Consider the following 19453-nt stretch of genomic DNA (forward strand, 5'->3'; position numbering starts at 1 on the left):
CACAGCATCACAGAACCAAGGAAGCAGCACACAGCATCACAAAACCAAGGAAGCAACACATAGCATCAGAGATCCAAGGAAGCAGCACACAACATCCCAGAACCAGGAAGGAACACACAGCATCACAGAACCAAGGGAGCAACACACAGCATCACAGAACCACGGAAGCATCACAGAGCCAAGGAAGCAACACACAGCATCACAGAACCAAGGAATCAACACAACATCACAGAACCAGGAAGCATCACACAACACCACAGAACCAAGGAAGCAACACACAGCATCACAGAACCAGGAAGCATCACAAAACACCACAGAACCAAGGAAGCAACACACAGCATCACAAAACCAGGAAGCATCACTCAACACCCCAGAACCAAGGAAGCAACACACAGCATCACAGAACCAAGGAAGCATCACAGGGCCAAGGAAGCAACACACAGCATCACAGAACCAAGGAAGCAACACAGAGCATCACAGAACCAAGGAAGCCACACACAGCATCACAGAACCAGGAAGGAACATACAGCATCACAGAACTAAGGAAGCAACACACAGCATCACAGAACCAAGAAGCAACACACAGCATCACAGAACCAAGGAAGCAAAACACAGCATCACAGAACCAAGGAAGCAACACACAGCATCACAGAACCAAGGAAGCAACACACAGCATCACAGAACCAAGGAAGCAACACACAGCATCACAGAACCAAGAAAGCAACACACAGCATCACAGAACCAGGAAGCAACACACAGCATCACAAAATCAAGGAAGCAACACACAGCATCACAGAACTAAGGAAGCAACACACAGCATCACAGAACCAAGAAGCAACACACAGCATCACAGAACCAAGGAAGCAACACACTGCATCACAGAACCAAGGAAGCAACACACTGCATCACAGAACCAAGGAAACAACACACAACATCACAGAACCAAGGAAGCAACACACAGCATCACAGAACCAAGGAAGCAACACGCAGCATCACAGAACCAAAGAAGCAACACACAACATCACAGAACCAAGGAAGCAACAAACAGCATCACAGAATCAAGGAACCAACACACAGCATCACAGAACCAAGGAAGCAACACACAACATCACAGAACCAAGGAAGCAACAAACAGCATCACAGAATCAAGGAAGCAACACAGCATCACAGAACCAAGGAAGCTACACACAGCATCCCATAACCAAGGAAGCAACACACAGCATCATAGAACCAAGGAAGCAACACACTGCATCACAGAACCAAGGAAGCAACACACTGCATCACAGAACCAAGGAAGCAACACACACCAAAATGCCCGGAATTATGTAATGAATATTGCAATCTGGCAGTGATGGCGGAGAAGAAGAGACTATATAAACCCCGCGCTCTAGGGCGACACCTCAGTTGACAGCTGAATTTGGTTGAGAGTAAGTCGCAAGAGGAGTCTTAGTGCATGATGGCTAGGTAAGTTATATTAGCTGTTTTCTTTAAGTTATATTAGCTGTTTTCTTCTTCATAAACATAGAAATTAGTAGGACATGTCAGCAGACACATGAAGTGATATGTAAAGGCAATCTCACATGATGGAAAAATGGGATGATCCTCACACAGTGATAATATTGACTTAAGACAACCAGATATTAGACATATCTGGTTTTATTGTGTGTGTGTGTGTGTGTGTGTGTGTGTGTGTGTGTGTGTTTGTGTGTGTGTGTGTGTGTGTGTGTGTGTTTGTGTGTGTGTGTGTGTGTGTGTGTGTGTGTGTGTGTGTGTGTAAAACCAGCTTCCCAAACAAGCGATGGGGGTAGCGCAGTTACAAGCTTCTCACTACATAATCCTGCCTTGCCTGCTGACCCGACTGTTTCAGTCTTAGAGGATGTCAGAACCTTCACATTAGCAGACGACCAATGAAAATTAAAACAGGATTAGCCACAATTTCATGAAATTTTTTGTCCATTGATAACGGTTCCTCTGTCATGTCTTTATTGGGAAACTCGTTTGATTTAAAAAAAATCTAATGAATGAATATAAACTACTTAAAAACAAGTGGAGTATTAGACTATATAACATAATACCACGTAGAGTGGTAGACTAGACAACATAATAACACGTCGAAAGGTAGACTAGACAACATAATAACACGTAGAGTGGTAGACTATATAACATAATACCACGTAGAGTGGTAGACTAGACAACATAATAACACGTCGAAAGGTAGACTAGACAACATAATAACACGTAGAGTGGTAGACTATATAACATAATACCACGTAGAGTGGTAGACTAGACAACATAATAACACGTCGAAAGGTAGACTAGACAAACATAAGAACAAGTCGAGTGGTAGACTATATAACATAATAACACGTAGAGTGGTAGACTATACAACTTCATAACACGTCGAGTGGTAGACTAGACAACACAAGAACACGTAGAGTGGTAGACTATACAACACAAGAACACGTCGAGTGGTAGACTATATAACATAATAACACGTAGAGTGGTAGACTATACAACTTCATAACACGTCGAGTGGTAAACTAGACAACACAAGAACACGTAGAGTGGTAGACTATACAACACAAGAACACGTCGAGTGGTAGACTAGACAACATAATAACACGTATAGTGGTAGACTAGACAAAATAATAACACCTAGTGTGGTAGACTAGACAACACAAGAACACGTAGAGTTTTAGACTAGACAACATAATAACACGTAGAGTCCAATATTAACCTTGACCTTAAACGCTTTCTTGATAGTTGTGACAGGATCCACAGGCATAACACCAGACACAAACATCTCCATGACATTCCCCGTTTCCGACCAAACCTTCACAAAAATTCAATGTATTTCAAAAGACCTAAAATCTGGAACACCCTACCTGAAAACTCTAGAACTGCAGACACATTCATCACTTTCAAAACCACAGTTAGAAAACATCTTTTCTCCCTGATACACCCCGACAACTAACTACATGTAAACCACCTGGTGGTTCACAATTACACTCACTCACCCATTGACAATAAACACAGAACTACGAATCTTAATCTTAAAATAATGAATCCTAACTAGTCATAAGTTTGCCTGTGATACTCCAATATAGACACTTTGTATTGTGCCAAAACAAAAGCATTCACATTGCTAAACTCACAAATTATGATGTAGTCACTTAGCCTTAATACCATAATCTGTAATAATTTAATGTTAAGAATTAATCTAAGTCTGCTCGAAATGCCTAGCCATGCTAGGTGTCCTAGTTGCCCCCTCTGTAATTAGTATTTTATAACATGTAAACCACACAATACCCAAAACCTGTAAACCCCGCATTGTAACCCTTACAGAGAATAAACTTGATTGATTGATAGAGTGGTAGACTAGACAATATAATAACAACACCTTTAGTAACACTGATGTTACTGAACAACACCTGTAGTAACACTGGTATTACTGAACAACACTTGTAGTAACACTGCTGTTACTGAACAACACCTGTAGTAACACTGGTGTTACTGAACAACACCTGTAGTAACACTGGTGTTACTGAACAACACCTGTAGTAACACTGGTGTTACTGAACAACACCTGTAGTAACACTGGTGTTACTGAACAACACCTGTAGTAACACTGGTGTTACTGAACAACACATTTAGTAACATTGGAGTTACTGAACAACACCTGTAGTAACATTGGTGTTAGTGAACAACACCTGTAGTAACACTGGTGTTAATGAACAAAACCTGAACACTGGCAACTACCCGAACACACTGTTCCTAGCTCCGACCAACACTGGCAACTACCCGAACACACTGTTCCTAGCTCCGACCAACACTGGCAACTACCCGAACACACTGTTCCTAGCTCCGACCAACACTGGCAACTACCCGAACACACTGTTCCTAGCTCCGACCAACACTGGCAACTACCCGAACACACTGTTCCTAGCTCCGACCAACACTGGCAACTGCCCGAACACACTGTTCCTAGCTCCGACCAACACTGGCAACTACCCGAACACACTGTTCCTAGCTCCGACCAACACTAGCTCCGACCAACACTGGCAACTACCCGAACACACTGTTCCTAGCTCCGACCAACACTGGCAACTACCCGAACACACTGTTCCTAGCTCCGACCAACACTGGCAACTACCCGAACACACTGTTCCTAGCTCCGACCAACACTGGCAACTACCCGAACACACTGTTCCTAGCTCCGACCAACACTGGCAACTACCCGAACACACTGTTCCTAGCTCCGACCAACACTGGCAACTACCCGAACACACTGTTCCTAGCTCCGACCAACACTGGCAACTACCCGAACACACTGTTCCTAGCTCCGACCAACACTGGCAACTACCCGAACACACTGTTCCTAGCTCCGACCAACACTGGCAACTACCCGAACACACTGTTCCTAGCTCCGACCAACACTGGCAACTACCCGAACACACTGTTCCTAGCTCCGACCAACACTGGCAACTACCCGAACACACTGTTTCTAGCTCCGACCAACACTGGCAACTACCCGAACACACTGTTTCTAGCTCCGACCAACACTGGCAACTACCCGAACACACTGTTTCTAGCTCCGACCAACACTGGCAACTACCCGAACACACTGTTCCTAGCTCCGACCAACACTGGCAACTACCCGAACACACTGTTCCTAGCTCCGACCAACACTGGCAACTACCCGAACACACTGTTCCTAGCTCCGACCAACACTGGCAACTACCCGAACACACTGTTCCTAGCTCCGACCAACACTGGCAACTACCCGAACACACTGTTCCTAGCTCCGACCAACACTGGCAACTACCCGAACACACTGTTCCTAGCTCCGACCAACACTGGCAACTACCCGAACACACTGTTCCTAGCTCCGACCAACACTGGCAACTACCCGAACACACTGTTCCTAGCTCCGACCAACACTGGCAACTACCCGAACACACTGTTCCTAGCTACGACCAACACTGGCAACTGCCCGAACACACTGTTCCTAGCTCCGACCAACACTGGCAACTACCCGAACACACTGTTCCTAGCTCCGACCAACACTGGCAACTACCCGAACACACTGTTCCTAGCTCCGACCAACACTGGCAACTACCCGAACACACTGTTCCTAGGCAACTACCCGAACACACTGTTCCTAGCTCCGACCAACACTGGCAACTGCCCGAACACACTGTTCCTAGCTCCGACCAACACTGGCAACTGCCCGAACACACTGTTCCTAGCTCCGACCAACACTGGCAACTACCCGAACACACTGTTCCTAGCTACGACCAACACTGGCAACTGCCCGAACACACTGTTCCTAGCTCCGACCAACACTGGCAACTACCCGAACACACTGTTCCTAGCTCCGACCAACACTGGCAACTACCCGAACACACTGTTCCTAGCTCCGACCAACACTGGCAACTACCCGAACACACTGTTCCTAGCTCCGACCAACACTGGCAACTACCCGAACACACTGTTCCTAGCTCCGACCAACACTGGCAACTACCCGAACACACTGTTCCTAGCTCCGACCAACACTGGCAACTACCCGAACACACTGTTCCTAGCTCCGACCAACACTGGCAACTACCCGAACACACTGTTCCTAGGCAACTTCCCGAACACACTGTTCCTAGCTCCGACCAACACTGGCAACTACCCGAACACACTGTTCCTAGCTCCGACCAACACTGGCAACTACCCGAACACACTGTTCCTAGCTCCGACCAACACTGGCAACTACCCGAACACACTGTTCCTAGCTCCGACCAACACTGGCAACTACCCGAACACACTGTTCCTAGCTCCGACCAACACTGGCAACTACCCGAACACACTGTTCCTAGCTCCGACCAACACTGGCAACTACCCGAACACACTGTTCCTCCGACCAACACTGGCAACTACCCGACCAACACTGGCAACTACCCGAACACACTGTTCCTAGCTCCGACCAACACTGGCAACTACCCGAACACACTGTTCCTAGCTCCGACCAACACTGGCAACTACCCGAACACACTGTTCCTAGCTCCGACCAACACTGGCAACTACCCGAACACACTGTTACCCGAACACACTGTTCCTAGCTCCGACCAACACTGGCAACTACCCGAACACACTGTTCCTAGCTCCGACCAACACTGGCAACTACCCGAACACACTGTTGCTAGCTCCGACCAACACTGGCAACTACCCGAACACACTGTTCCTAGCTCCGACCAACACTGGCAACTACCCGAACACACTGTTCCTCCGACCAACACTGCTCCCCGACACACTGTTCCTAGCTCCGACCAACACTGGCAACTACCCGAACACACTGTTCCTAGCTCCGACCAACACTGGCAACTACCCGAACACACTGTTCCTAGCTCCGACCAACACTGGCAACTACCCGAACACACTGTTCCTAGCTCCGACCAACACTGGCAACTACCCGAACACACTGTTCCTAGCTCCGACCAACACTGGCAACTACCCGAACACACTGTTCCTAGCTCCGACCAACACTGGCAACTACCCGAACACACTGTTCCTAGCTCCGACCAACACTGGCAACTACCCGAACACACTGTTCCTAGCTCCGACCAACACTGGCAACTACCCGAACACACTGTTCCTAGCTCCGACCAACACTGGCAACTACCCGAACACACTGTTCCTAGCTCCGACCAACACTGGCAACTACCCGAACACACTGTTCCTAGCTCCGACCAACACTGGCAACTACCCGAACACACTGTTCCTAGCTCCGACCAACACTGGCAACTGCCCGAACACACTGTTCCAACTCCGACCAACACTGGCAACTACCCGAACACACTGTTCCTAGCTCCGACCAACACTGGCAACTACCCGAACACACTGTTCCTAGCTCCGACCAACACTGGCAACTACCCGAACACACTGTTTCTAGCTCCGACCAACACTGGCAACTACCCGAACACACTGTTCCTAGCTCCGACCAACACTGGCAACTACCCGAACACACTGTTCCTAGCTCCGACCAACACTGGCAACTACCCGAACACACTGTTCCTAGCTCCGACCAACACTGGCAACTACCCGAACACACTGTTCCTAGCTCCGACCAACACTGGCAACTACCCGAACACACTGTTCCTAGCTCCGACCAACACTGGCAACTACCCGAACACACTGTTCCTAGCTCCGACCAACACTGGCAACTACCCGAACACACTGTTCCTAGCTCCGACCAACACTGGCAACTACCCGAACACACTGTTTCTAGCTCCGACCAACACTGGCAACTACCCGAACACACTGTTTCTAGCTCCGACCAACACTGGCAACTACCCGAACACACTGTTTCTAGCTCCTACCAACACTGGCAACTACCCGAACACACCAGCTCCGAAAACACTGGCAACTACCCGAACACACTGTTCCTAGCTCCGACCAACACTGGCAACTACCCGAACACACTGTTCCTAGCTCCGACCAACACTGGCAACTACCCGAACACACTGTTCCTAGCTCCGACCAACACTGGCAACTACCCGAACACACTGTTCCTAGCTCCGACCAACACTGGCAACTACCCGAACACACTGTTCCTAGCTCCGACCAACACTGGCAACTACCCGAACACACTGTTCCTAGCTCCGACCAACACTGGCAACTACCCGAACACACTGTTCCTAGCTCCGACCAACACTGGCAACTGCTCCTAGCTCCGACCAACACTGGCAACTACCCGAACCCTGAACAACACTGTTGTTCCCTAGCTCCGACCAACACTGGCAACTACCCGAACACACTGTTCCTAGCTCCGACCAACACTGGCAACTACCCGAACACACTGTTTCTAGCTCCGACCAACACTGGCAACTACCCGAACACACTCGACCTAGCTCCGACCAACACTGGCAACTACCCGAACACACTGTTCCTAGCTCCGACCAACACTGGCAACTACCCGAACACACTGTTCCTAGCTCCGACCAACACTGGCAACTACCCGAACACACTGTTCCTAGCTCCGACCAACACTGGCAACTACCCGAACACACTGTTCCTCCGACCAACACTGGCAACTACCCGACACACTGTTCCTAGCTCCGACTGGCAACTACCCGAACACACTGTTCCTAGCTCCGACCAACACTGGCAACTACCCGAACACACTGTTCCTAGCTCCGACCAACACTGGCAACTACCCGAACACACTGTTCCTAGCTCCGACCAACACTGGCAACTACCCGAACACACTGTTCCTAGCTCCGACCAACACTGGCAACTACCCGAACACACTGTTCCTAGCTCCGACCAACACTGGCAACTACCCGAACACACTGTTCCTAGCTCCGACCAACACTGGCAACTACCCGAACACACTGTTCCTAGCTCCGACCAACACAGGCAACTACCCGAACACACTGTTCCTAGCAACGATCAACACTGGCAACTGCCCGAACACACTGTTCCTAGCTCCGACCAACACTGGCAACTACCCGAACACACTGTTCCTAGCTCCGACCAACACTGGCAACTACCCGAACACACTGTTCCTAGCTCCGACCAACACTGGCAACTACCCGAACACACTGTTCCTAGCTCCGACCAACACTGGCAACTACCCGAACACACTGTTCCTAGCTCCGACCAACACTGGCAACTACCCGAACACACTGTTCCTAGCTCCGACCAACACTGGCAACTACCCGAACACACTGTTCCTAGCTCCGACCAACACTGGCAACTACCCGAACACACTGTTCCTAGCTCCGACCAACACTGGCAACTACCCGAACACACTGTTCCTAGCTCCGACCAACACTGGCAACTACCCGAACACACTGTTCCTAGCTCCGACCAACACTGGCAACTACCCGAACACACTGTTCCTAGCTCCGACCAACACTGGCAACTACCCGAACACACTGTTCTAGCTCCGACCAACACTGGCAACTACCCGAACACACTCCGAGCTAGACTGGCAACTACCCGAACACACTGTTCCTAGCTCTGACCAACACTGGCAACTACCCGAACACACTGTTCCTAGCTCCGACCAACACTGGCAACTACCCGAACACACTGTTCCTAGCTCCGACCAACACTGGCAACTACCCGAACACACTGTTCCTAGCTCCGACCAACACTGGCAACTACCCGAACACACTGTTCCTAGCTCCGACCAACACTGGCAACTACCCGAACACACTGTTCCTAGCTCCGACCAACACTGGCAACTACCCGAACACACTGTTCCTAGCTCCGACCAACACTGGCAACTACCCGAACACACTGTTCCTAGCTCCGACCAACACTGGCAACTACCCGAACACACTGTTCCTAGCTCCGACCAACACTGGCAACTACCCGAACACACTGTTCCTAGCTCCGACCAACACTGGCAACTACCCGAACACACTGTTCCTAGCTCCGACCAACACTGGCAACTACCCGAACACACTGTTCCTAGCTCCGACCAACACTGGCAACTACCCGAACACACTGTTCCTAGCTCCGACCAACACTGGCAACTACCCGAACACACTGTTCCTAGCTCCGACCAACACTGGCAACTACCCGAACACACTGTTCCTAGCTCCGACCAACACTGGCAACTACCCGAACACACTGTTCCTAGCTCCGACCAACACTGGCAACTACCCGAACACACTGTTCCTAGCTCCGACCAACACTGGCAACTACCCGAACACACTGTTCCTAGCTCCGACCAACACTGGCAACTACCCGAACACACTGTTCCTAGCTCCGACCAACACTGGCAACTACCCGAACACACTGTTTCTAGCTCCGACCAACACTGGCAACTACCCGAACACACTGTTCTAGCTCCGACCAACACTGGCAACTACCCGAACCAACACTGGCAACTACCCGAACACACTGTTCCTAGCTCCGACCAACACTGGCAACTACCCGAACACACTGTTTCTAGCTAGGCAACTACCCGATCACTATGTTCCTAGCTCCTTACTAGACTGGCAACTACCCGAACACACTGTTCCTAGCTCCGACCAACACTGGCAACTACCCGAACACACTGTTCCTAGCTCCGACCAACACTGGCAACTACCCGAACACACTGTTCCTAGCTCCGACCAACACTGGCAACTACCCGAACACACTGTTCCTAGCTCCGACCAACACTGGCAACTACCCGAACACACTGTTCCTAGCTCCGACCAACACTGGCAACTACCCGAACACACTGTTCCTAGCTCCGACCAACACTGGCAACTACCCGAACACACTGTTCCTAGCTCCGACCAACACTGGCAACTACCCGAACACACTGTTCCTAGCTCCGACCAACACTGGCAACTACCCGAACACACTGTTCCTAGCTCCGACTGGCAACTACCCAAACACACTGTTTCTAGTTCCGACCAACACTGGCAACTACCCGAACACACTGTTTCTAGCTCCGACCAACACTGGCAACTAACCGAACACACAGTTTCTTGCTCCGACCAACACTGGCAACTACCCGAACACACTGTTCCTAGCTCCGACCAACACTGGCAACTACCCGAACACACTGTTTCTAGCTCCGACCAACACTGGCAACTACCCGAACACACTGTTCCTAGCTCCGACCAACACTGGCAACTACCCGAACACACTGTTCCTAGCTCCGACCAACACTGGCAACTACCCGAACACACTGTTGCTAGCTCCGACCAACACTGGCAACTCCCCGAACAACACTGGCAACTACCCGAACACACTGTTTCTAGCTCCGACCAACACTGGCAACTACCCGAACACACTGTTTCTAGCTCCGACCAACACTGGCAACTACCCGAACACACTGTTCCTAGCTCCGACCAACACTGGCAACTACCCGAACACACTGTTCCTAGCTCCGACCAACACTGGCAACTACCCGAACACACTGTTCCTAGCTCCGACCAACACTGGCAACTACCCGAACACACTGTTCCTAGCTGTTCCTAGCTCCGAGCCCGACCAACACTGGCAACTACCCGAACACACTGTTCCTAGCTCCGACCAACACTGGCAACTACCCGAACACACTGTTCCTAGCTCCGACCAACACTGGCAACTACCCGAACACACTGTTCCTAGCTCCGACCAACACTGGCAACTACCCGAACACACTGTTCCTAGCTCCGACCAACACTGGCAACTACCCGAACACACTGTTCCTAGCTCCGACCAACACTGGCAACTACCCGAACACACTGTTCCTAGCTCCGACCAACACTGGCAACTACCCGAACACACTGTTCCTAGCTCCGACCAACACTGGCAACTACCCGAACACACAATGTTCCTAGCTCCGACCAACACTGGCAACTACCCGAACACACTGTTACTAGCTCCGACCAACACTGGCAACTACCCGAACCAAGCTCCGACTGGCAACTACCCGAACACACTGTTCCTAGCTCCGACCAACACTGGCAACTACCCGAACACACTGTTCCTAGCTCCGACCAACACTGGCAACTACCCGAACACACTGTTTCTAGCTCCGACCAACACTGGCAACTACCCGAACACACTGTTCCTAGCTCCGACCAACACTGGCAACTACCCGAACACACTGTTCCTAGCTCCGACCAACACTGGCAACTACCCGAACACACTGTTCCTAGCTCCGACCAACACTGGCAACTACCCGAACACACTGTTCCTAGCTCCGACCAACACTGGCAACTGCCCGAACACACTGTTCCAATCTCCGACCAACACTGGCAACTACCCGAACACACTGTTCCTAGCTCCGACCAACACTGGCAACTGCCCGAACACACTGTTCCTAGCTCCGACCAACACTGGCAACTACCCGAACACACTGTTCCTAGCTCCGACCAACACTGGCAACTACCCGAACACACTGTTCCTAGCTCCGACCAACACTGGCAACTACCCGAACACACTGTTCCTAGCTCCGACCAACACTGGCAACTACCCGAACACACTGTTCCTAGCTCCGACCAACACTGGCAACTACCCGAACACACTGTTCCTAGCTACGACCAACACTGGCAAAGGCCCGAACACACTGTTCCTAGCTCCGACCAACACTGGCAACTACCCGAACACACTGTTCCTAGCTCCGACCAACACTGGCAACTACCCGAACACACTGTTCCTAGCTCCGACCAACACTGGCAACTGCCCGAACACACTGTTCCTAGCTCCGACCAACACTGGCAACTACCCGAACACACTGTTCCTAGCTCCGACCAACACTGGCAACTACCCGAACACACTGTTCCTAGCTCCGACCAACACTGGCAACTACCCGAACACACTGTTCCTAGCTCCGACCAACACTGGCAACTACCCGAACACACTGTTCCTAGCTCCGACCAACACTGGCAACTACCCGAACACACTGTTCCTAGCTCCGACCAACACTGGCAACTACCCGAACACACTGTTCCTAGCTCCGACCAACACTGGCAACTACCCGAACACACTGTTCCTAGCTCCGACCAACACTGGCAACTACCCGAACACACTGTTCCTAGCTCCGACCAACACTGGCAACTACCCGAACACACTGTTCCTAGCTCCGACCAACACTGGCAACTACCCGAACACACTGTTCCTAGCTCCGACCAACACTGGCAACTTCCCGAACACACTGTTCCTAGCTCCGACTAACACTGGCAACTACCCGAACACACTGTTCCTAGCTCCGACCAACACTGGCAACTACCCGAACACACTGTTCCTAGCTCCGACCAACACTGGCAACTACCCGAACACACTGTTCCTAGCTCCGACCAACACTGGCAACTACCCGAACACACTGTTCCTAGCTCCGACCAACACTGGCAACTACCCGAACACACTGTTCCTAGCTCCGACCAACACTGGCAACTACCCGAACACACTGTTCCTAGCTCCGACCAACACTGGCAACTACCCGAACACACTGTTCCTAGCTCCGACCAACACTGGCAACTACCCGAACACACTGTTCCTAGCTCCGACCTATGGTATAAGAGGGCACTCCCTCAACTACCTCAAGTCATACCTCAGCAACAGAAGCCAATATGTGTACGCAAATGGGGCAAGCTCTTCCGCACAACCAATTACAGTTGGTGTCCCGCACGGAAGTGTCCTAGGCCCTCTTCTCTTTCTCATTTACATAAACGACCTACCAAATGCATCGCAACTACTCAAACCCACACTATTTGCAGATGACACTACATACGTCTTCTCTCACCCGAGTCCAGTCACGCTAGCCAATACTGTAAATACCGAATTACAGAAAATATCTACCTGGATGAGGACTAACAAACTTACACTAAACATTGACAAAACCTACTTCATTCAGTTTGGTAACAGAGCTGCAGATGTGTCTCTTAACATAATGATAAATGGATCACCTATCACAAAACTCACAGAGGGAAAATTCCTAGGAATCCACCTTGATAATAGACTCAAATTTCAAACACATATACAACAAATTTCCAAAAAAAATTCCAAGACTGTAGGCATACTATCGAAGATACGGTACTATGTTCCACAGTCAGCCCTCCTGGCCCTATATCACTCACTTATTTACCCCTATCTCACCTATGGAATTTGTGCATGGGGCTCAACAACAATTAACCATCTCAGACCACTAATCATCCAACAAAAGGCTGCAGTCAGAATGATAACAAATTCTCACTACAGGCAGCACACTTCACCAATATTCAAAACTCTAAACCTACTCACCATACAAAACATCCATACTTATTATTGCACCTATTACATACATAGAACACTTAACTCTGATATAAACCCTCCCCTCAAACATCTGCTTGCCAACCTCAACAGAACACATGACCATAACACAAGGCACAGATCACTCTTTGATGTTCCTCGTGTCCATCTCACGCTATGCAAAAACTCAATGCACATAAAAGGCCCTAAAATCTGGAATTCATTACCTGTGAATATAAAAGAAGCACTGTCTGTTTATCAATTCAAGTCTCTTCTCAAAAATCACTTACTCACCCACAACCAAATAAATACTGTATAATTGTATCTCATAAATTATAGGTGAGTACACAGACGGAACACAGCAACAAGGGGTCACAGTTGGAAGTTGAAGATTCAGATGAATCACAGGAATGTTAGGAAATATTTCTTCAGTCACAGAGTAGTCAGGAAGTGGAATTCTCTGGAAAGTGATGTAGTGGAGGCAGGATCCATACATAGCTTTAAGAAGAGGCATGATAAAGCTCATGGAACAGGAAGAGTGACCTACTAGCGACCAGTGAAGAAGCGGGGCCAGGAGCAATGACTCGACCCCTGCAATCACAACTAGATGAGTATAACTAGGTGAGTACATACACACACACACACGCACGCAAAGGTGTAGAGAGGCTAAAACCAAGTATGCTGAAGAATGGAAGAAGTATAGAAGGCACAGGACCCAAGAGAATAAAGAGAAGAGTCTTAGAGCTAGAAATAAATATGCACAGGTAAGAAGGGAGGCCCAACGACAATACGGAAATGACATATCAGAAAAAGCCAAATATGACCCGAAGCTGTTGTACAGCCACATCAGGAGTAAAACAACGGTCAAGGACTAGGTAATCAGGGTGAGGAAGAAAGGAGGAGAGATCACAAGAGACAACCACGAAGTATGTGAGGAGCTCAATATGAGATTCAAAGCAGCGTTCACAGAGAAGACAGAAGGGACTCCAGAAAGCCAGTGAGGTGGGGTACACCATCAAGTGCTGGACACAGTACATACCACAGAGGAAGAGGTGAAGAGGCTGCTAAGTGAACTAGATACCTCGAAGGCAAATGGGCCAGACAACATCTCTCCATGGGACCTGAGAGAGGGTGCAGAAGCTCTCTATGTACGACTACGAACAATCTTCAACACATCTATCGAAACAGGGCGACTACTTGATGTGTGAAAGACGGCTAATGTAGTACCAATTTTCAAGAAAGGAGACAGACCTGCAGCACTAAACTTCAGACCAGTGTCACTATCATGTATATTATGCAGAGTCATGGAGAGGATTAACAGGAGAAGAGTGGTAGAGCACCTGGAAAGGAATGAGCCTATTCACAACAACCAGCACGGTTTCAGGGAAGGGAAGTCCTGTGTCACAAACCTACTGGAGTTCTATGACAAGGTGATGGCAGAAAGGCAAGAGAGAGAGAGTGGGATGGGTCGACTGCATTTTCTTGGACTGTAAGAAGGCTTTTGACACAGTTCCACACTAGAGATTAGTGCAAAAGCTGGAGGACCAGGATCAGAGAATACCTGACAGGACGACAGCAACGAGTCTTGGTACACGACAAGGTATCAGACTGGGTGTTTGTGACGAGCGGGGTTGGTCCTAGAACCAGTGCTGTTTCTGGTATATCTGAATGACATGACAAAAGGGATAGACTCGGAAGTGTTCCTGTTTGCAGACAATGTGAAGCTAATGAGGAGAATTCAATCGGACAAGGATTAGGCAGGACTACAAGGGGATCTGGACAGCTGCAAGCCTGGACCAGCAACTGGCTCCTAGAGTTTAACCCTACCAAGTGCAAAGTCGTGAAGATCGGGAAATCAGAAAAGAAAACCGCAGACAGAGTACAGTCTAGGGGGCCAAAGACTACAAACCTCACTCAAAGAAAAGAATCTTGGGGTGATCATAATACTGAGCACATCTCCTGAGGTGCATATCAACCAAATAACTGCTGCAGCATATGGGCGACTAGCAAACCTAAGAATAGCATTCTGACACCTCAGTAAAGAATCGTTCAGAACTCTGTACACAGTGTACGTCAGGCCCATACTGGAGTATGCAGCACCAGTTTGAAACCCACACCTTATCACTCTCATCAAGAAATTAGAGAAAGTGCAAAAGTGTTCAAGAGACTAGTCCCGGAGCTAAGAGGCATGTTTTATGAGAAGAGGTTAAGAGAAATCAACCTGACGACACTGGAGGACAGGAAAGAGAGAGGAGGTACATAATAACAGTATACTGAGAGGAATTATTCCAGTGGTCCTTTCACAAGCTAGCCCAAAAATCTCCGACTGGATTTATAAAAATAAGTGATCCACTGACTGGATTTCGTCCAGATTCGTCCTAAAAATAAGTGAGCCAATGACCATATTCAAAGCTAAAAAAGTTTCTAGTCCCTTAACACCCAAACGGATTCGTTGAAAAAAAAAATAAAGTATCCTCTGATGGATTCTTAAGCTGACGGGGTTTTGTATGGCCTTTCCAACACCCAAACAATAACTACTAGAGCGGTAAGATTGCCCCAAACACATACACATACATATAAAACAGATACAATACAAATATACAGATCTCCAGTTTAAGGAAGCTATTAGTAGAATATACAGCAAAACAACCAATAAAATCACATCATGAAATCCTGTGTAGTCTGCAACCAAACAAACAATCGGGCTACTGCATGGATTACATGCAATTTCTGTGGAAAATGGACCCACTCTCCCTGTGCAGGTATTCAGGAATCATCTACAAGAGATATTAAACCAGGGAAGTGTTTTTGGGTATGCCTAGTTGAGACTGAACTGTGGAATAAAATCACTTGTGCAACATCTGGTTATCTTTATTGTAGACGTTTCGCCATCCAGTGGCTTTATCAATACAGATTCTTGGACATAATTAGAAAACAGAAGAACTATATAAAAAAGATGAGGTAATCAGTCCCTCAGCCTTGGAGGTGGTGTTTAGAGCACCGTGGTTGTAGAAATTCTGAAGCACAGGCAAGGAGACTGGCGCTTATATAGGCGTCAGTGAATAGGGACGTGTAGCAGACGAGAACATAGTCACTGGTAGGCGGGATTACCCTGTGGAAGTAGGTCCTACCCAAATTGATGGGCTAGTTATGAAGAAGGTCATGTAGATGTCCTCTGAACCAAGATTCCATGATGTTGCAATGCCTGACAAGTTGTGCAAGACGTTATCCTGACGCCAAATGACTTCGAACAGGCGGTAAATGACATGCCCATGCACTCTGCCCAAGGCCCAGACTCTTGGAACTCCATGTTCATCAAGAACTGCAAGAAGTCATTTTCACGTGCTCTTAACATGGACACTGGGGTTATCCCACAGTTACTAAAAACAACAGACATAGTCAAACTCCACAAAGGTGGCAGTAAAGTTATAGCAAAGAACCGATATGTAAAGTAAAAGGACACAAGTGCAACTAATGTGACATTTATTGTGGCAACGTTTCGCTCTCCAGGAGCTTTATCAAGCCATTACAAGCAATAAAGCTCCTGGAGAGCGAAACGTTGCCACAATAAATGTCACATTAGTTGCACTTGTGTCCTTTTACTTTACATATTGTCGGTAATTCTACCAACTTTATTACAAAGAACCGATAGTGCAAACGTCTTATATCATAAAAATCTTTGAAAGGGTTCTAAGAAACATCACCACCCATCTAGATACCCATCAGTTACACAATCCAGGGCAACATGGGTTTAGAGCAGGTCGCTCCTGTCTGTCCCAACTACTGGACCATTATCACAAGATCCTGAATGCTCTAAAAGACAAACAGAATGCAGATGTAATATACACAGACTTTGCAAAAGCCTTTGACAAGTGTGACCATGGTGTAATGACGCACAAAAAGCATATAATTTCATAACATGTAGAACACAAAGAGTAGTAGTCAACAGAGTAAAGTCTGAGGCAGCTACGGTGAAAAGCTCTTCCACAAGGCACAGTACTAGCTCCCATCCTGTTCCTCATCCTCATTTCGGACATAGACAGTGATATAAGCCACGGCACCGTGTCTTCCTTTGCAGATGACACCCGAATTTGCATGACAGTGTCCTCCATTGATAACACTGCAAGACTCCAGGTGGACATCAACCATATCTTTAAATGGGCTGCAGAAAACAATATGAAGTTCAATGATGAGAAATTTCAATTACTCCAATATGGAAAACGTGAGGAAATTAAAACTTCATCGGAGCATAAAACAAATTCCAACCACACAATGGAGAGAAAAACTAATGTCAAAGACCTGGGAGTGATCATGTCAGAAGATCTTACTTTCAAGGACCATAACACTGTATCAATCGCATCTGCTAGAAAAATGACAGGATGGATAATGAGAACCTTCAAAACTAGGGATACCAAGCCAGTGATGACACTCTTCAGGTCGTTTGTTCTATCTAGGCTGGAATATTACAGCACATTAACAGCACCTTTCAAGGCAGGTGAAGCTACTGACCTAGAAAATGTACAGAGAACCTTCATGGCACACATAACTGCGATAAAGCACCTCAATTACTGGGAACGCTTGAAGTTCCTAACTTGTACTCCCTAGAACGTAGGCGGGAGAGATACATGATTATATACACTCGGAAAATCCTAGAGGGACTAGTACCAAACTTGCACACGAATATCACTCCCTACGAAAGCAAAAGACTCGGCAGACGATGCAACATCTCCCCAATGAAAAGCAGGGTTGCCACTAGCACGATAAGAGACAACACAATAAGTGTGAGGGGCCCAAGACTGTTCAACTGCCTCCCAGCATACATAAGGGGCATTACCAATAGACCCCTGATCGTCTTCAAGCAGGCATTGGACAGGCACCTAAAGTCAGTACCTGACTAGCCGGGATGTGGGTCGTACGTTGGACTGCGTGCGGCTTGCAGTAACAGCCTGGTTGATCAGGCCCTGGTCCACCATGAGGCCTGGTCACAGACCGGGCCGGGGGGGGCGTTGACCCGGAACTCTCTCCAGGTATACTCCAGATAAGGCACACAGCAACAAGGGGTCACAACTGGAAGTCGAAGGCACAGATGAGTCACAGGGATGTTAGGAAGTATTTCTTCAGTGATAGAGTTGTCAGGAAGTGTAACAGTCTGGAGAGTGATGTAATGGAGGCAGGATCCATACATAGCTTTAAGAAGACGTATAATAAGCTCATGGAGCAAGGAGAGAGTGGACCTTGTGGCAAGCAGTGAAGAGGCAGGGCCAGGAGCTGTGAATCGATCCCTGCAACCACAATTGGGTGAGTACAATTATGTGAGTACACACACACACACGCGCGCGCGCGCGGGGCCAGGAGCTTTGACTCGACCCCTGCAACCACAAACAGGTGAGTACAAGCTCTCCTAGACTGACGTTGTTGTGTCCACAGGTTGGTGACGGTGTGTGCGCTGACGGTGAGCTGCCTGACAGTGGCCTGGGGTTACCCTAGCGGAGCTCCTCTGAGCGCCTGCGACACTCTGCTGCCTCAACATAACACAACAGCAGGCAACAACAGTGCTTTTACCCTTGCTGTGGAACCTGATAAAAACCAAGACCTGTTGGGTGAGTGGATGATGTGATGGTGGATGATGTGGTGGTGGATGATGTGGTGGAGATGATGTAGTGGTGGATGATGTGGTAGTGGATGATGTGATGGTGGATGATGTGATGGTGGATGATGTGGTGGTGGACGGTGTAGCGGTGGA

General features: G+C 48.6%; 1 protein-coding gene across 1 annotated transcript in view; it reads left to right on the forward strand.

Moving 5' to 3' along the window:
- Positions 1-1330: 1330 nt before the first annotated feature.
- Positions 1331-19453, forward strand: part of LOC138853476 (ferric-chelate reductase 1-like) — a 37983-nt gene continuing 19860 nt past the window's right edge. The window contains exons 1-2 of the mRNA XM_070090297.1: positions 1331-1464; positions 19138-19310. Of these exons, the coding sequence (XP_069946398.1) occupies positions 1454-1464; positions 19138-19310 (184 nt within the window). The 5' untranslated portion in view covers positions 1331-1453. The remainder of the gene's footprint in view (positions 1465-19137; positions 19311-19453) is intronic.

This window comes from Cherax quadricarinatus, chromosome 3 (assembly GCF_038502225.1).
Source record: "Cherax quadricarinatus isolate ZL_2023a chromosome 3, ASM3850222v1, whole genome shotgun sequence".
Classification (NCBI taxonomy): domain Eukaryota; kingdom Metazoa; phylum Arthropoda; class Malacostraca; order Decapoda; family Parastacidae; genus Cherax; species Cherax quadricarinatus.